This window comes from Myotis nattereri (genome assembly GCF_964212035.1).
Source record: "Myotis nattereri genome assembly, chromosome: 1".
NCBI lineage: Eukaryota > Metazoa > Chordata > Mammalia > Chiroptera > Vespertilionidae > Myotis > Myotis nattereri.
In genome coordinates, this window is record NC_138075.1 from 188212579 (window position 1) to 188232087 (window position 19509).

The 19509-nt window shown below is 38.9% G+C and overlaps 1 protein-coding gene across 1 annotated transcript; it reads left to right on the top strand.

Annotated features, from left to right (window-relative positions):
- Positions 1-1270: 1270 nt before the first annotated feature.
- Positions 1271-18385, top strand: LOC308535154 (transmembrane protease serine 11B-like; the record flags this gene model as incomplete). The annotated part of the gene is made up of 10 exons (XM_081113917.1): positions 1271-1356; positions 5488-5606; positions 7242-7357; positions 7442-7509; positions 9019-9179; positions 11346-11384; positions 12204-12381; positions 16720-16979; positions 17335-17477; positions 18224-18385. The coding sequence occupies 10 exons, from the start codon at positions 1271-1273 to the stop codon at positions 18383-18385; spliced, it is 1332 nt and encodes a 443-aa protein (XP_080970043.1).
- Between the last annotated feature and the right edge of the window lie 1124 nt (positions 18386-19509).

The window sequence follows — 19509 nt, forward strand, 5'->3', positions numbered from 1 at the left end:
TTTGGATTTAACTTGTTCTTCTTTTTCTAGATTCCTAAAATGGAAACTTGGATTACTGATTTGAGATTTTTCTTTTTTTCTAATATATGCATTCAATGCTCTACATTTCCTACTGAGCACTGCTTTCACAGCATTCAACAAATTTTGATAAATTGTGTTTCTGTTTTTATTTAGTTAAAATATTTTAAATTTCTCTGAGATTACTCTTTCTCCCATGTATTATTTAGAAATAGTTTTAATCCCCAGATAACTTGGTATTTTCAGTTGTCTTTTTATTATGAGAGTGGACTTCCATTCTTTAAAATTTGTTGAGGTGTGTTTTATGGCCCAGAGTGTGGTTTATTTTGGTGAATATTTCATGTGAGATTGAGAAAATCTGTATTCTACTGTTGTTAAACGAAGCAGTCTATAGATGTCAATTATATTCAGTTGATTGATGATGTTGAGTTCAAGTAAAGCAGTTACTGACTTTCTGCCTGCTAGATCTGTCCATTTCTGACAGAGGGGTGTCAGAAACACAGCCAGAGCCTCACCAGAGCTCTGCTCTGAGTCCATATATTCGCCTAACTTCTGTTAGACTACACCAACATTCTGGGCAGGTTCCTTCTCAGACCCTGCCCATTCCACTAACTGTTGGGCCGAGCCCCTCTGCCTAGGGACTGGACCTTCTTAGAGGCTGGGTCTTAGACGGAGAAGCCATGAGAAGTTGTGGGTGTATAAGAATGAGTCTTTATTGCAGAAGCCAGCGGCCATACAGCTATTAGACAGGACAGTTCTTCACAGCAATCCCATATAGGGAGCCACACACTGGCTGGTAAATACATGTTTTGCCCACACAGTAGTAACAGTCTCTGTACCCACAGCTATTATCTGAGCAGCCTCACGCTGCCCCCTAGACTCACTACCTCACATAGTAGTGGCACCTGAGTTATCTGGCTCAGCAGCTTCTTCTCTCTCCCCTGCCCAGCACACTAGCTGGTCTCTGTAGCCTCACATACAAACTACCTCTGAGCTTCTCTCTCAGCACAGTGGTTGGTTAATTACATGTATTATATCTACTTAGACAAAGGAGGCTAGTTGCCAACAATGACATCAATCACTTGGCTATAGGAGGGCAGAGCATACTGTGAGATCGCTGTGGCCTTGCAGCTGTGTAGTCCTTGGATATTTCTGATTAAGATTCCCATGTTTAGAGTGGCCTTGGCCATCCAGAATACTATCATTGAGGCCTCCAAACTCTAATTAGCCTTGACTATCTGGGAACTCGGGCATGGTTCCCACAAGGGGTATTGAAGTCTCCAACTATGATAACGAATCCATCTATTTTTCCTTGCAATTTTATCAGTTTTGTGTCAGGTAGACGGATACTGTTGTTAGGTATCTACACACAGAAGATCTTTTTTAAAAACATATATTATTCATTTTTTACAGGGAGGAAGGGAGAGGGATAGAGAGTTAGAAACATCGATGAGAGAGAAACATTGATCAGCTGCCTCCTGCACACTCCCTACTGGGGATGTGCCTGCAACCAACGTACATGCCCGTGACTGGAACCGAACCTGGGATCTTTCAGTCCACAAGCCGACACTCTATCCACTGAGCCAAACCAGTTAGGGAACACAGAAGATCTTTATGTCCCTTCAAAGGCATTCTCCAGGGCTGTTAGTTTTGTATCTCCAGCATTTCTATTTGGTTCTTTTGGGGATTTTCATCCGTTGTTCATATTTCTTACATGTTCTTGCATGCTGTCTAGTTTATCCATTAGTATATTAATCATAGTTGTTTTAAATTCCTGGTGTGATAATTCCAATATCCCTGCTGTGTACGGTTCTGATGACTGCTCTCTCTCCTCAAATGGTGTTTTTGGCCTTTGGTATGCCTTGTAATTTTTCTTTACAACTGAACATGATGTAGCAGGTCAAAGGAACTGCTACCAAAAGGACTTAGCAACACTTCCCAGGAAGCATTCTATAGCGCCATGGTTAGGTCCAGTTTTTTAGTGAACCTCTGCCTCTGGACTGTAAGCTTCACAAGTATTTCTCAGTTTTTTACCCTGCTCTCAGGTGGAAGAGGATGGCTGAATGGTCTGAAATTGGGTATTTCCTTTTTCCAGGTCAGAAGGGCTCTGATAATACCCCAGAAGGTTAGGCTCTGGATAATTAGTTACTCCTGAGGGCAGGCCTTGTTAAAAAGAATAGAGTGCTCTGTAATATTTCAGAATGGCTCCTTTTTCCTGCCCCATGGAGGAGCCCAAAGAAATTTTACTTTAATATTTATTGTGGGAATGTGGTTGATTGAACTTTGTACTTGTTAGGGAAGAGAGGGGACTTCCAAGCACCTTACATGCAGAACCACAATATTGAGTATATTATAGAAAACTCACTTTTATCCATAAGAAAACATCAACAACCAATAGAAAAAAAAAAAGCTAAATTTATGAACAGGCATCTCAGAAGAGAAAACTAGCCTCCTCTCCCCCTGCACCCTCCCATGATATTACAGTATGTGAAATGATCATTATTCTCAATGATAATTAGGGAAAAGCAAATGCAAACCATAACAAAATAGAAATTCATTTACATCAGAATAATGGCAATATTAGTTATACTGAAATTCATGCCTTGTGCAAAGTCATTTGTCAGAAACTTCTATGAAGTTGTAGTTGGTTTGAATTGAAGAAGAAGCCACTAGAATGCATTGGTCAAACAGATTTAGGATTATGCCAATTTACCACAAAGCTACTCCTTGGGTGTAACTTTTAGGTGACTAATCTAAGACTAGGCTATTATTATTTTTTCTAAATGTCCAAGTCAAGGAAGTTTGTCATTCCCTGGATGACTCCTATCTTGAAACTATAGAAATATGACAGTCTTTCACCCTGATAGACAAGTTTCATCTTATTTGTTCTTTACATTTCACCCAGCCCATAAAATGAACCAACCAACACTGGATGTAGCACATAAACCTGTGACACGTCGATCACCTTTAGAGCTACACAAGAAGGTACTTATTTTTGTTACCATTATCATCATTGCCATCATCGTCACTACCATTGTCCCTGACACCACCGCAACAATCAGGATATAATGTACAGGTAAATAGGATTTTATTTGGGAAATTAGGTCTGTGAAACCTAACAAGTAACAACAAGGTATCTTCTAACTTTTTGCTAATTGGTTGCTTTCTATAATTCAGATTTTTTTTCTGGTCACTGTCAACGAACATGCTATTATTTCTGAGGTCTAAAGGCCTTGTAAAGTCTCTAGGAAAGTTGCAGAAAGTTGGAAAAAAGAATCAGATTGCAGCAAAATTTTGCTCACTTTTTTTTAAATAACCACCCATAAGAACACTTTCATTTTTTCTCTAGTAATAGGATTGAAATAAATTTTATAATATAAAAATGTTTAAATTATAAAAATAATTTAAAACTATGAATGTCTTTATAGATTTTTAGAATTATGTACTTTACAATACACATCATGAATTAGTATCTGGCAAATTTCTGGGGGTCCTCAAAACTTCATAAATATTTAAATGAAATTCCTTTCTAGGGTATTCTGTTTTTGTAGAGTTCCAGGAGAAAGTTGGAAGAGGAGGCCATTCAACTCATTTGATCATTAATTTCTCTGTTCCTCATTCAAAACTTTCTCTTTAGTGATTTAAAGTCCTCTATAACAATAAATAAATAAATAAATAAATAAATAAATAAATAAATAAAAGGTTTATCTTTATAAAATTTGGGAAATTTTGCACTGGAATCTTGTGCTAACTCTCTTCACTATATAACAACTTAGGTGCACCTAATTCAAATGGTGTATAACTGAAGGTCTAATAAATGAAAACTAGTTCATTATGCTTTGCAGTCAAACTGATAATGCAATATCAGAATATGGTTATAAGGAAATCTAATCTAGAAAACTATACCTGGTATAAACTGTGGGATAAATTATAGTGAGATTGATGTTTTAAAATTGAATAATGTATTTACTACTACTTATATGAATATTATTATTGTAATTTGATTAAGGTGAATGGTTGATTATGTCAGAATAGCAATGAGCCTTTACTTGAAGTAGATTCATTCCAAAATTGAGGCAATGGTAGTCCAGTTAAGTATATGAAGTTGGTTAAATTCATTGAAGATTAATTTTTAACCTATTCTCTTTATTCAATGAGGGGTTCATCCTGGCATACAAATCCCTACATTAAAAAAGAAAAAAAAACTATGGCTAAAATTAATTTGGCAGACAAAAGAGTAAACTGTTCCATGAATGGACATTTTTTGGTCTTTAGAACATCATTTTAATGGTTTCTGTTATTATTCAGAATAATAATCAATTCTTAAAGTCCATGGCATCACATTTACTGAAGGAAGGGTTGAATAAATCATAAACTACTGTGATCTTTTAGATATCAAAGACTCTTCTTAATTGTTTATGACAGGAAGAAATCCATAATTGGGGGGAGTCATATCGGTACTATAGTCAACAATCTGTTTTCTTTAGAATATCTAAAAGGGCATTCCAGAGCATCTAATAGAGCTTTCATAGGAAAACATTTTATAAGATGCTATGTAGTGATTATTTTTATAGAAACCATCTCAGCAACTTAAGAATCACCATTTAGGCTACATGTTTGAGTTCCTCAAACTGATATGCGTTTCTCAGAAAGACTAAACTGCCAGTCTACTAGCTAATCCAAAATAAATTTGAAATCTTATTATCACAGTGAACTTCTACTCATTAAAAGAACATATTCTCCGATATTAGTAGGATTAAAACTATTGCTATTAATTACTTTAATTGTATATTTCTTTTAAAGTGTGATTCATTTAGTATAAGAGACTGTGCCAGCATAGCATTTTGCTCCAAGTATGAGATTAAACAATAGAATTTCAGTATGAAAGCTTACATGCAGTGGGGAGTTTCTCTGAAGAGATTATGGTTCTTGTAAACATGAGTTAGCAAGTCATCAATATCAGGAAGAGGAAGGATTAAGAATAGAGAACAGAGCAGAGAGGAAGTAAGACAGGTGGAGTTACACAGTTGTGGCTTAAGGTAGTGTTTTAAAAAAGTGTAATCTCCTCTATCTAAAAATCAGTTGTCCTTTAGGCATTAGAACAAAATGAAAGATGCTCATAGTCATAGGGAATACTTAATTTGCCAAATATTAAATATTTGTAGAAATATTAGAAAACAAAGTTAAAGTAGACAAAAAAGAAAAATATCTATCCATGATCTCATAACAGGGATAACTATAGTTGACATCATGATGTTCCCTTCCACATTTAATTAAAACTTATAAATGGTTATATTATGTATTTGTTTATAAATCTACATACATCCTTATTCATGATGTGGCTATATTTTAGAAACATACAACCAGACTGAATGCATATATTATAAATCATGTTGTATGAGTTGGAGAAAAGACAGGTAGATTTAGAATGTCTGTTATCTGATTTGAGCCATTTTTCTCCTTTCATAGGTCAGGCATATCATCCCAGAGAAGATCTTGGCCACTATATTTGACAATCCTTGTTTTTATTGGAGTGGCGGCAATCGTGGGAATAACTATTGGTCTCCTTGTTCATTTTCTGGCAGTCGGTCAGTATTAACTATTTTCAATTTTCACCCTTACTACTAAATCTCCTTTTACTTAGGAATTGTCAAGAAACAACATAAATATTAAATTTCTTTTGGTAAAATTTATTATTTATTAGTATTTTATTTCAACATAACGCTTTTCCATGAAACTTATAAAAACCTTTGGAATTAGATGCCTCTTAGGTCCACTGTATACATTATATCATCAACTATGGAAATATGGCAAGATTGAAATATTCAATATTTGATGCTAATATTCATTGTAAATAAAGGAACTTGTGTAGTAGGCCTGTAGTTGAGTTGTTATGTCTTTCAGTAAATATACCTCAAACTGTAGAGATCCCTACTCTTCTTGGCTCAGTTCTGGTATTGACAGATTAATCTGTCCAGCTGCAAATACTTAAGTTCAGCATACTGGATGCAACAGTGTTAAAGATTCTAGTAATTTGCTGTTCATTTTGTGATAAATGTTACAGATTAAAATTATGAAATGGTAGTTAAAAAAGGGTCTTTGGAGTTTATTTTTTGTAATCTAGTCTTTGTTATTAGTGAAAAATATTCCAGAGGGTTAAAGTGATATGCTGGGTGACAGCCAATTAGTGTCATCTTTTATTTAACAAGTTGAACTAGTTTATCTAACTTTACATACTTTACTCTTTTCATAATGACCTTAGATAACTTCTTAGACAGAAACTGGCATTTGCTTTTCATATGTACTGGTTGCCATAAGAAAAAATAGAGGAAGCTATAAAAAAGGAAACTAATTTTTATTTTAGGTTGAAATATTTCTGACTTCCAGGACAATGAATTATTACAGCTCAGGTGATCACATTTTTCAAAGTCTATTAGCAGTGTTTGGAGACTATGTGGTGCTTTTTAAGGTTGCTCAAAAGCACAGCTGTTCTCGAAATACGTGAATGGCTTCTCCCTAATTAAAATACGGTACCATGTCCTATTAGTTTCTATTTTTGAAAGTACGTATATGACCTGAAAGAGCTACCTGTAGGCTTGTCATGTTTTAAATTATGGTGGCCTACTATACCAGGTGAAGCAGTTTACATTCGGAGATAGGAAGAAATGGGGAATGTGAGACCCATGACATATGTTAGGCACCAGCCATCAGATGTTATAGGGAAGTGCAAAGGCAGCATGAAGTCCTAAAGGAATGACTTCAAGGACTGGAAAGAAGGCCAATAGTCAATGGGGCATAAGAAAGGGTAAAAGTGAGTATAGATAAGTCAGAAAGTGAAGGGAGATGTTTCTTGTATCACAGGTATTTAGAAAGATTAACTGGGTAATCATTTAGCTAAGAATTTAGATTACACATGAAAAATACATTGCATCTCTAGTGCCTTCTCAGGTAAATTGCTATTAGCTGCCAATATTAATGCTTTGAGGAGGATTCTGAGTGACAGTGATATCTATATCTTATGAAGAAAGGAGGGGAATCATTTTATGAATGCTAGGTAGTTGCTATTTCTAGAATAAGTGAATACTAATTTCCCTCCTCTTCTTTTATCCGTCCCTATGATTATTTCTAAAATTAGGTTGAATATTATTTTTGACATAAAGATATGGAGGGACTTGAGGTCAATTTCTACTTTAAAATTCTTTGAGTATTTCTCTATTTCACAGGAAAGAATTACCATTACCAAGGGGATTTTCATATTTCTGGAGTCACATACAATGATAGCTGTGAAAATGCAGCCTCACAAGTTAGCAAAGATCTGAGCAAAGATATTGAGACTAAGGTAAGTCGGTGATTTATTTTATTAATTTCATTATAAATTTGATTAAAATAGACATGGTGGCTCTTTTATTTTTTCTCCTGACAGATGCTTGATGGATTTCAAAATTCTAGCATATACAAAGAATATGTCAACTCTCAGGTCATCAAACTTCTGTAAGTGCCAATTTATTCAGGATATTATGGAAAGGGATGTAGGTGATATGTAACATTAGCTCTGGTTTTATATAATAACAATGTAAGAGAGAAAAAGAGAGAGAGAAAAAGGAGAAAGAAAAAAAGGAAGGAAGGAAGGAAGGAAGGAAGGAAGGAAGGAGGAGTTGTCCATAAATTAAGGTATCATTGTATTTAACAAATTTCTGTTCACAGTAGGAACTGTTCTGTACAAATCTGTAATCTTATACCTAAAGGGGAATTACAAGGTTGTGGCAATCAGGTCTAACTGACTTCTATGATAAAAGATAATTATAACTCTATGGAAAACAAGGATTCCAACTTTATTGTTTTGCTATCTATATATGAGCCACCTTTCCTTTTATCCATATCCATCTGGCATGTCTTTCCTAAAATAATCTCCTTTTGGTCTCTTCAGTATTACCATTACAGTAATAACTGGGGAGCAAAGTGAATCATTTAAGAGAGTATTTGTCTAAATATGTCTTTGAAGTGTATTTGAGGGTGGAGGAAGTAGTGCAGGGAGGAGAGTAGCATGGAGTATAGGGGATGTAGACAGCACTTGTATTTTGGTAATTGTCAATATCTATTCCAGAGATTTCTGAACTTCCAAAACAAAGCAAACAAAAAAATCCAGATGACCAAATGCCAAACAACCAAACAACTTTCTTACAGGCAAACAAAAACCTTCAAAGCTCTCCCATTGACCATAATTATTTGAAAATATAGTGTTGTTGTTTTTTTTAAATTGTGGTTAACATGGCTTTTGGTTTGAAAGTCTTCCAAATGAATTAATTTCCTTTTCTGATTAATTAAAAGAATGTACTGAAAGTATAAATAATGGAGATTCTCTTCATGCTTTAGAGCTATCTTTCTGAGATTTCTCATGGTACAGATTTCTCATGGGGTAGATATGTATAAGAAACTATAAAAAGTAGCTTAGTACTGGCTCTTGAATATATTTTAGAAGCTATCTTTAGTTTGACATTAAGCTCTCACTTATCTCTTAATTTAAATTTAAGTTATTAGAAAACACCTATATGAGAACATGGTTTTTTACTGTGTAATAATAAAATCTCATGTTTATTATTTATTGGCTGGTACTCAGTTTCTCTGATGTGTTTAAAATACAGGGTGGGGCAAAAATAGGTTCACAGTTGTGAGTAGGTGAAATACAGGGCTTATTATCGTATAATTATTTATTAGTTATCATATTATTTTCCATATGAACAACTGTAAACCTACTTTTGTCCAACCCTGTATTCTGATTTTTAGTTTGTGGTTCACATCTTCGTCCATGCACCATATCTCTGAACCCATTAGAATATTTTTTGGGACCCTTGCACTTTAAACAAACTAGGACAATTTCTATGTATTGTTCTCTAATATATGTAAAGAAAATATGATAATTAAAATGTGGGAAGTTCAATGTGTTCACAAAACATCTAAAATATCAAGAAGCAACAACTAGAACATTTCTGCTGTTTCTAGCCCTTTTCCCAATGGTTCAAGTGTGCAGTTGCAGCTGACATTCAAGTTTCCTCCAGCAAAGAGGGGGATCATGAAGCCTGCAATCAAAGCTGTCTTACTTCAGCTGTTGAAAGACAACATGGCAACCTGGAATGCAGTTCCAGCTTCCATTAAACTTACTGGTATTTCATTTATTTCCATTGCTTTCCATTACCTGGGCTTATGACGACTAAAGAAAAATGGTATGAGGAAAAAAAAAAAAGGCAAAAGCTTATGGAATTTGTTTAGAAAAAATATGCTTCCCAAAGCCTGGCACTTATACAATGAATTGGTAGTAGAGGGGTCAGTGCCAGAGAATTTTGTCTGAAGAGTGATTGAAATGAAGTTAAACTGTAGCATGCAACTTTGGAAGGGTTTATTGTCAATGTGTGAAAAGGAAATGAAGGGACCTAATTGAAGCATTATTCCCCCCTACCTTGTACTCTTGTCAGGATCCCTTTACAGGAAACAGATTTAAGATTTTTTAAATCATTCAGTGTAAAGACTGTAATGGTAAGAAGGAAGATGGAATAGGAAGTTTTTGTTGCTTCTTGAGGAAGAACGGGGGTAATAGTATTAAAGAAAAAAAATTATCTGGAATAATTCCCTGGAAAAAAAGGGAAGAAAATGATAGGAATTTGCCCCAGTACAGAAAGTGAAGTTTGTAAAGACTTCAAGGTCCTGCAAAGGTTTTGAAACTCTTGCTTGTATTGCTGGAGGGCCTGTTAGGTGATAAGCATGTGGTTACAGATCTGTTTCTTGGTCTCCACATTTTGGCTGCTTCCCTGTGTTGATAGAGTGGCTTTCTGTGCTAAGTGTCCTATAGGGCCCAGTGGCTCAGCCTCCCCAGTTACCTGAGCTGAGAGCTCTAGGTACACCCCTTTGTGGGCTGTGTGTACAGTCTTGTTGTACTTAATCTTTGATTGTTGTAGGTATCACTGGGAGGAATTGACCACCAAGCCAATTGCCTGTGAGAATCAGCTGTGTCTACAGTGAGAGAACTTCTGTGCTGAAGACACCCTTCTGGGGCAAGACTTGCTTCAGTGGGGTTTTGGTTCTCACTGAGTCTGCCCCTTGAGTGTGTCCCTTATGGATCTGAGGAGTTGTAATCTGGATGGGCCCACTCTGATCACTGGGTACACTGGCTCTTGGATCTCTAAGAAGGTGCTAATTTAGCCTCTGCCTGAGGTTACCCAGGAGGAGCTATGGAGAGATCTGCAGATTCCTTTTCCTTATTTGGGGTTTGGAGGTGCCCAGATGAGGCCCAGATTTGAAGCAATGCAAGCTGCTGTGGGACCTTGGGCCTTCTTTTAGAAGTTCTGGGTTTCTCTGACCCAGCTACAGTTTGTTAGGTAATTTTAGATCTCAAAGGGCCAGGGCATTCATATGCAAAAGCCTCTGCTAGCAGCTTGGGTGGGGCGGGGTTTCAGGGAATCAACAGGGCGGAGTAAACAGCTATGGCTGATCCTCAGTCCTGCCCTAAGAGGCCCCCGTGTCTCAGTGCCCCAGTAATCGCTGCAAGCACCTCTGAGAGAAAGCTGCCCTTGAGTTCTGCCCGATGCCAGACCATCCAGTTTCTCCCTGTATGAGTCTGGGTCCCCAGAGACTGGCCCAGAACTGGAGTTCAGGGCCATCAAGAGCTTGTGACTCCCTCCCTATTGAAAAAGATACCGGCGTCCTTGGTGGCCAGCCCTTTCCATGTGCGCCTCTGTACCTCTGCACTTTACTTCTGCACCTCCTGAGTCTCAGTGTGCTTTTCTCTTTCCTTCTAGTTGTAGAATTTCCACTCAGCCAGCCTTCCTGTGGTTCTGGATGATGTCTGTTTTGTCTTTTAGTTGTAGTTTTGAAGTGGTTGTGCGAGGCAGCAATTTCAGGTGTTTACCTATGCCGCCATCTTGGTTTCTCCCTCTAGTAAAATATAATTTTAATTGGACCTTTTTCTTTATAATATAGATAATTCTGAGTATTTCAGAGTAATAAGAATGATCATAAAGAAAGAAATTTAAAGATAATGCCCAGTCCGTTTTTTAGTAAGAATGTCTGCTTTTTACTGCACTAAATATTTTACAACTGTTATAAAATTGAGAGCTTTGTTTTTTATTTCATTTTCCCTTTTCCTATGCCTGGTATAGATGTGAAGAGATGGTCAAAATATAACAAGTAAGAGTGAGAGGGGCTGATAATACATGAAACATTCTGAGTATTTAAATGTTGGTCATAATTGGGGTAGAAAACTTAGACTTTATGTCCTTAGATCTAAGATAATTGCTCAGTGATATTTTATCAATTTTATATCTTTTAAATTTCAGAAATCAGCAAGACTGATGCTGAAATACTTACCAACAAATGTAAGTTTAGAAACTTTATTGTAAATTTAACACATTCACAAACATTTCTCCATTTTTTTTTCCCTAAAAAGGATCTTGAAGTACATCACATGGAAATCCATAGTAGTCTTTTGAAATTATTGGATATATTAGATATACATCTGGAATTTCTTTTTGAACAACACTGGCATATGAATTTTAACTTTGTAAACATTTGCCCAAGAGGATGAAATAAAAACTGATTCCAAAGAGTTGAATTATGAGTTAAGAATATCATTTTGAGTAAGTTAAAATAAGAAAGATTGAAGGAAAAAAGGACAACTTAGGATAATAAGAAAGTAAACAACTAGGCTGTATCAAATATATTTATTATTGATGAAAAACAGTTCTGTACCTTTTAAATAAATTATCTTTAGAGTATCATGTTGCCCCCAAGAATTAACCCTGCATTCATGTATTCAATGAATATTTTTGGAGTATCTGTTGTCCATATGGGGATTTATAGGTAGCACTGCATATGCAATGTAAGATGCAGACATTAATGAAACAAAATCTCTACTTTCAAAAAGTTGGAAAGTTTCTTGGAGAAATGAGAATGATAACAAATAGATGCAATAAAAGTCACTGGTTGAAGGATGCTTGAGGCTGGAAAAGAGAATATGTAAAAGTCACCCAAACCAAGATGGAGTGGGTACTGTGCTAACAGCCCATTCCAGGAATGAAACAGCATTAGGAGTTGCTGGACAATCGCTAAAGGATTTCAAGTCATGTTTTAAGATACATATCTTATAAAGCGTTATCAAAGATACATGCTTTTGTATAAATAAATCCTTTCTTCAGGTTGTGGAAGACAATTGGTCAATAATATCAGAGCAGGCAACCGAATCGTGAATGGGGGAAATGCCCAGACAGGGGCATGGCCTTGGCAGGCAAGCATGCAGTGGAAGGGCCAACACAACTGCGGAGCATCTCTGATCAGCAGCAGGTGGCTACTATCTGCAGCTCACTGCTTTACTACGTAAGTAGAAAGTCTGACTCTACATAGGATTCTGGGTGCTGGCATGTTTTTGGTAGTTTGTGGGGGTTAAACTAAATGTGTGAACATTCATCAAGGCCATATACATTTACAAGTACCTGCAAAATTAAAGGGAAGTAGGGTTATTTAAATTTGATAAAGAAAGAAAAATTGAATGGAAACAATTCTCATTTCCCAAAGAGCCACTTTGGCCTGACAGTAAGTACTTTACTTACATTATTTTACTTCATCATAACAATAATTCTGCACAAAAGGTATAATTAAGCTTACTTAAAGATGAAGAAACTGGGGTTCAGAAATAGTGACATAATTGGCCAAGATCATATATCTTTTAAATATCAGGAATTGAATGTGAATTCAGGTATGTCTGACTCCAGTTACTAGGTGCTTACTTTTCCCCTTATTTTTGCTCTTCAGAGGTTAACAATCTAGTTAAAGAATTTTAAATATGATATGTTCAGGGTATAAGACCATAGGAGCATAGTAAATGTCTTGTCTATAATATGAGTAAGAGCTATGGAAGTTCGATGAATAAAGACAGCATATCCAACTGAGATATCTATCTATCTATCTATCTATCTATATCTATCTATCCTATCTAATAAAAGAAAAACATGGTAATTAGCATATGACCGCTACTCTTCCCATTGGCTAATCAGGGTAATATGCAAATTAACTGCCAGCCAAGATGGCCACCAGCAGCCAGGCAGCTTGAAACTAACATGAGGCTTGCTTGCTTCAGTGACGGAGGAAACCAACGTTCCCCATCTGCCTTGCCGGCCTCTGAGCTTGCAGTTTGAAACATTCTTACAATATAGAAGCTAAACAAAACCCCAGAAACCTGCTTTCAGCAAGTCGGGATCTCAGAGCTGGAGTTGATACAGAGTTTCAATTATAGAACACAAACAAACCAGATACCTGCTTTCAGCAGCAGAGGCCTCAGAGCTGGAACCAGAGCTAAAGTTGGCTCAGAATTAACACACTGTATGCGGGAAACGTGCTTACACGTTTTATGTATTTATATGTTCTACCAGTGTAGTAGAGCACGGGACACATACTAATACGTTTTTTATCGACTAGCGGTAGAATGCGGGTAATGTATAAATACGTAAACTAAAATTATCGTAATTTTACTGAATGTTGTCATTTGCACAAAAAATTAGCAAAAATGGCCCGCGCCACCTGTTAGCGCGTGATAAAAATTACCCGCAAACAATGTGTTAAAAAAAAAAGAAACAAAAGGACCGGTTGGGAGCTTCAGTCACCCGCCAGCCTGAAAACAGCCCTCAGCCCCTCACCCTGACTGGCCAGGCACCCCAGTGGGGACCCCCACCCTGAAGGGTGTGTGACCAGCTGCAAACAGCCATCACCCACTCATCCAGGCTGGCCAGGCCCCCAAGCGGGACCCCCACCCTGATCCAGGACACCCTTCAGGGCAAACCAGCCAGCCCCTACCCATGTACCAGGCCTCTATCCTATATAGTAAAAGGGTAATATGCCTCCCAGCACCGGGATCAGCAGAGCCTCGAGGCCTCCCAGCACTGGGATCAGCAGAGCCGAGAGGCCTCCCGGCACCAGGATCAGCATGACAGGGGGCAGCGCCCAAACCCCCTGATCACCCTGCGGCTCTGTGTGTGACAGGGGGCGGGGCCACAACCTCCCTATCCACCCTGCTCTGTTCGTGACAGGGGAAGGCGCCCCAACCCCCTGATCAGCCTTGCTCTGTGCCTGATAGGGAGGAGCTCCCCAAACCCCTGATTGCCCTGTGGCTCTGTGTGTGACAGGGTGCGGCGCCCCAACCCCCTGATCGGCCCTGCTCTGTGTGTGACAGGGTGCAGCGCCCCAACCCCCTCCCCCACACGGGCCTTGCTCTGTGTGTGATGGGGTAGAGCCATAACCTCCCCATCAGATCTGCCCTGAGTGTGAGAGTGGCGGTGCCCCAACCCCTGCCCAATGGGCCCTGCTCTGTGTGTGACAGGGGGGAGCTCCTCAACCCCATGATCAGCCCTGCTCTGTGTGTGACAGGGGGGAGCTCCCCAACCCCTGGATGGGCCCTGCTCTGTGGGTGATAGAGGGTGGCACCCCAACCCCCTGATCGGCCCTGCTCTGTGTGTGTCAGGGGGTGGCGCTGCAACCTCCCGTCGACCCTGCCTTGAGTTGACAGGGGGTGGTGCCCCAACCCCCCAATCAGCCCTACCCTGATCCCGACCAGGGGCTGCACCTAGGGATTGGGCCTGCCCTCTGCCACCCGGGAGCAGGCCTAAGCCAGCAGGTCGTTATCTCCCGAGGGGTCCCAGACTGCGAGAGGGCACAGGCCGGGCGGAGAGACCCCCCACACCCCCCCCCGAGTGCACAAATTTTTGTGCACCGGGCCTCTAATATATATATAAAAGCCTAAGCAACCATTATGACAGAATGACCAGAACGACTCGTCGCTATGATGTCCACTGACCACCAAGGGGGGCAGATGCTCAACTCAGGAGCTGCCTCCAGCCCGCAGGCTCGATCGCTGATGGGTCTGCTGGCCAACCTCTTGGTCCCTCCCCCAGGCAGCAGGCCAATCAGGGCTGGGCCCTGGGCTGGGACAGGAAACCGGAGGTGGGTGGAAGTGGACATGGACAGTAAGGGAAGGAGGAGGGGAGGCAGAGAACCTGATTGGCCCTGATCACCAGCCAGGCCTAAGGACCCCACCCGTGCATGAATTTCATGCACCAGGCCTCTAGGATATATATAAAGTCCTAAGCAACTGGTCGACTTTTCAACCAGTCGACTGGTTAAATGGCTCACTGGTCGCTATGATGCACACTGACCACCAGGGAGCAGACGCTCAACACAGGAGCTGCCCACTGGTGGTCAGTGTGCTCCCACAGCAGGAGCACCGCTCAGCGAGCTTACTGAGCTGCAGCAGCAGCAGCAGGTACAGCGAGGCTGGGATAAGCGGGAGCAGCGCGGTGCCCCGGCCTGGGCTCAGGCTCCTCCCCAGATACCTACCACTTCACACACTACTACATTCCTTGGGGAATATCGAACTGCTGGTTTCTGCCTGATCCCCACCTTGCCTGCAGGGATCAGGCTGAAATCAGCAGTTCAACATCCCCTGAGGGGTCCCAAATTGCGAGAGAGTGCAGGCCAGGCTGAGGGACCCCACTGGTGCACGAATCTGTGCACCAAGCCTCTAGTGAAGATATAAATTTTGGTCTGGCTCCTACAGATATAAAAACTGATTAATAAAGGTGGGTGTATGGAAAAGAATAATATGTGTATTTGGCTGAGAAAACAGTCTTCTTCAAATGTGTTGAGATGGAATAACACAAGTCATATTCTGTGGATAGCAAACAAAGAGTGACTTGAAGTAGAGAGGAGTTTGTGAAATAAAGCATTAGAAAATATGCTTAGAAAATTTGTATTGATTGGAGACATCTCTAAATGGCAAGATGTTTACTTATTGAACTTTCTTACAAAGCATGTTCATAGGATTTGTCCCTCTGATATGATTTTCAAAAAATACTCCATGGACTATGGACCATGGAGACTTTTCAAAAGTGTAGCTCCTTAAGCATCACACTAAACCTTTTAATATAAACCTCTGGAGGTGGAGCCTGGGCTGAGTCTAAGGAAATGAAGTGTCAAACATAGCTGTGAAGCATGTGGAGTCCCAGAAGGTTTCAGAGTAGTAGAAGGACTGAAGCGTGTCACTGTTACATGAAGGTCTTGAAACCTTACAACAACAACAAAAATACACTAAGTATCTAATCTTTCGAGGGAAACTGAAGTTCGTTAAACAAGGTATTAGGTCCTAAATTGAGGAAGAGTTTCAGTGAGGACTTGAGAAATGGATCATAAGATCTAAATTAGAAGCAAAAATGCATTGACTTGGTAAACATAATAGGATGATTGGGTGAGAACAAGTGGCATTTTTCTTATGTATGCAGATGCCAGAGCCTCCAATGGCTGCAGAAATCAGGCTGTTTGGCAGTGAGTGATTCTGGACCCCATGCACTGAGGCTGCTAGGATGATTCTCACCTAAGTGAAATGTTCAGAACGTGGATGGGCTGAAGTACAAGGAGGAGACATCAGTGACTGTAATTAGGATGATTTGCAGGAGGCTGACAGCTCTAATAGTCCTTAGCAGTATTTTCATGTGACTACAGCATTTATGACATCTGCAAATCAAAGACATTTTAAAAAAATAAATATTTAAGTGATTTTTATTCTATGGGAATTTTTGCTGTGTGGGAATCTGACGCCTTACACTGACCACAAGGAACAGCGTTGTGGCACAGAGGTTGAATGTATTTTCGTTGAATTGTGTCTTCCAGGAAAAACAATTCAAAAGATTGGACCGTCAACTTTGGAACTTTATTAAATAAACCATATCTGACAGAGAAAGTCCAAAGCATTATTTCTCATGAAAACTTTAGCGGGCCTGGAGTCCACAATGACATTGCCCTGGTGCAGCTTGCTAAAGAAGTCTCTTTCTCAAAGTACGTCCGTAAAATTTGTCTTCCTGAAGCCAAAATGAAGCTCGCAGACAATGACAGTGTTGTAGTTACAGGATGGGGAACACTTTATATGAATGGTAAGTTTTTCTGTAAAAACATAATAGCTTCGTGGGAGTAATTATTTAAATGATCATCCAATCAATCACTCTCTCATGAAATTAACCTATTAGTGTATATACTGAAAAGAAAACCAAGTGCTGGAACCAGCATTTGTCATTATCTTCAATTTCTAAAATATCTCTGGGAATGAGAATTGGGAAAATTGGAATTGTGTGAGGCAGACAGCTATAATAAACATCGGAGAGAGACCAATCTAGCCTGGGACTGGCCTGGCTCCTGGTCACCAAAAGACTCTGTTTTATTTTTTAGATATTCTTTATCTCAACAAGCAAAATTAAGATGCCCTTAATATATAGAATTTGTTGCCTTTAGGTCCTCTTCCAAATATCCTTCAAGAGGCCTTGGTGAAGATTATCGATAACAAAGTTTGCAATGCTCCACATGCATTATCTGGCTTAGTGACCGATAACATGCTATGTGCTGGATTTATGTCAGGAAAAACTGATGCCTGTCAGGTACGTCCAGATACGTCATCAAATCATTTTCTCCCAAAGTACTAATTAAGTGGCAGTTTTTATTATCACAAAATGTTTTTCTGGGTTAATGATTTCTACAATGTACCTTCTTATTTCAATCCATAAAACGAGTATTGATTGCCCCCATTTATATACCAGCCACCAGCCTAGATGCTGGGGATGCAGTGGTGAACACAATCCCGGCCCTCATGGAGTTTTCAGCCTAAGAATCCACACAGGTAGTAATACCTACAAGGCAATAAAATAGATTTGGCCCTATTTCCTGGGCAGATCTACAATGCTGCCTCTTCCTTATCCAGAGATGCAGCAGGGGATCTAGCATGTGCACACAGCACCTGTTCCTCACAGGCTTCAGGGAGTAGCTGTGTCGCTTTCTCCAGAGTCAAGGCTGGTCTCATTATAAAGTCAGTTTCTAGTCTGTCCAATCTAGCATTTGGCAGCTGTAGACAATAGATTCTGGTTTGGAGTTTCCCTGGGTTTTGTTTATTTTTATTTTATTTCATATTTTCCATCACCATTTATCTCTTGTATGCCCTTCTCCACTCCCACTCCCTCCCAATCACCACACTATTGAAAAGCCAAAGAGTTCCAGAGTTTCTAAGCCTAAAAGGGGAGGATTGTTTTTAATGCTGGGGGACTATTGATAACTCTAGAAGAGAGGTAAAAGGAAATTCTTGTACAGGATAAGAAATATTCTCCCTTCTCCCCCCCTTTTTTTTTTCTAGAATGATTCTGGTGGACCACTAGTTTACCCTGACTCTAGAAATATCTGGCACCTTGTTGGAATAGTAAGTTGGGGTGATGGATGTGCTAAAAAGAACAAGCCAGGTGTCTATACTCGAGTGACTGCTTATCGTGATTGGATTACCTCCAAGACTGGACTCTGAAAGAAAAGTAACTTTGGAATGGAACATAAAGACAACTGCTGGGTTTCTTATCTGTTGCTTCAAAATCTTTTTCTTTTGACTGTTGGTATACCAGTAATTTTCTTATATATAAATACATAGAGGTCTTTATCAATATTTTATTATGCCTAAACACTATCCATTTATTTCCTCTATTAACTAACAGAGAAAACACTAAGAAAAAATAGATGGCCAGAATATTTTTAATTGCCTTGTTCTGTTCTATCCTACCATTATATTCAGAACTGACCTTAACTTATTTTTCAGAATTAAAACAACAACAACACAACTTTTAGTATGAGAACACAAATGCTATATCTACCGAACAAATTATTTTTCATTCTATAAATTATAATTACATTTTGTTAAAGTGGAATATATAAGACATAATGTACATTCATTTTTTGTTTATATGTGAGATAATTTGTGTGCCTCATAAAATCATGCAATCTTTGTGTGGAGAAGGGTCTCAGAGGTTCAACTAGAGCAAGTCTCTCAATGTATAGATTGAGAGACTAAAGACTAAAGAGGAAAAATTATTTACTTAAAGTTAATCTTCAGCCTCGCTGATAAGTTACACCACTCACATGAAATTTCCTTCATAGAGTTTAGAACCAAAATTAATTAGGAATTTAAAAAAAATTGTAAGTTGCAATTATTTAAATAACATTTTCTGCTTGTCCTTCTTTTGACATTTGTTTGCCTTCACTTGCAGCAAAAATAATGTGAGGTTTTCAAGGGCAGGGAACTATGTGGAATCAATTCAGTAGCTCCAATCTCTGGAAATAATTTCCTAATATAAAAAGAAGTAGCCCAAGATTTTAAAAGTAACTAAAGTAGCCCAACTGGCATGGCTCAGTAGTTGAGCATTGAGCTATGAACCAGGAGGTCACAGTTCGATTCCCAGTCATGGTACATGCCTAGATTGTGCGCTTGATCCCCAGTGTGGGGCATGCAGAAGGCAGCCGATCAATGATCAATGATTCTCTCTCATCATTGATGTTTCTATCTTTCTCTCCCTTTCCCTTCCTCTCTAAAATCAATAAAAATATATTTTAAAAAAGTAGCTAAAATAAAGTAAAACTCGTTCTTCCCCCAATTGTTGG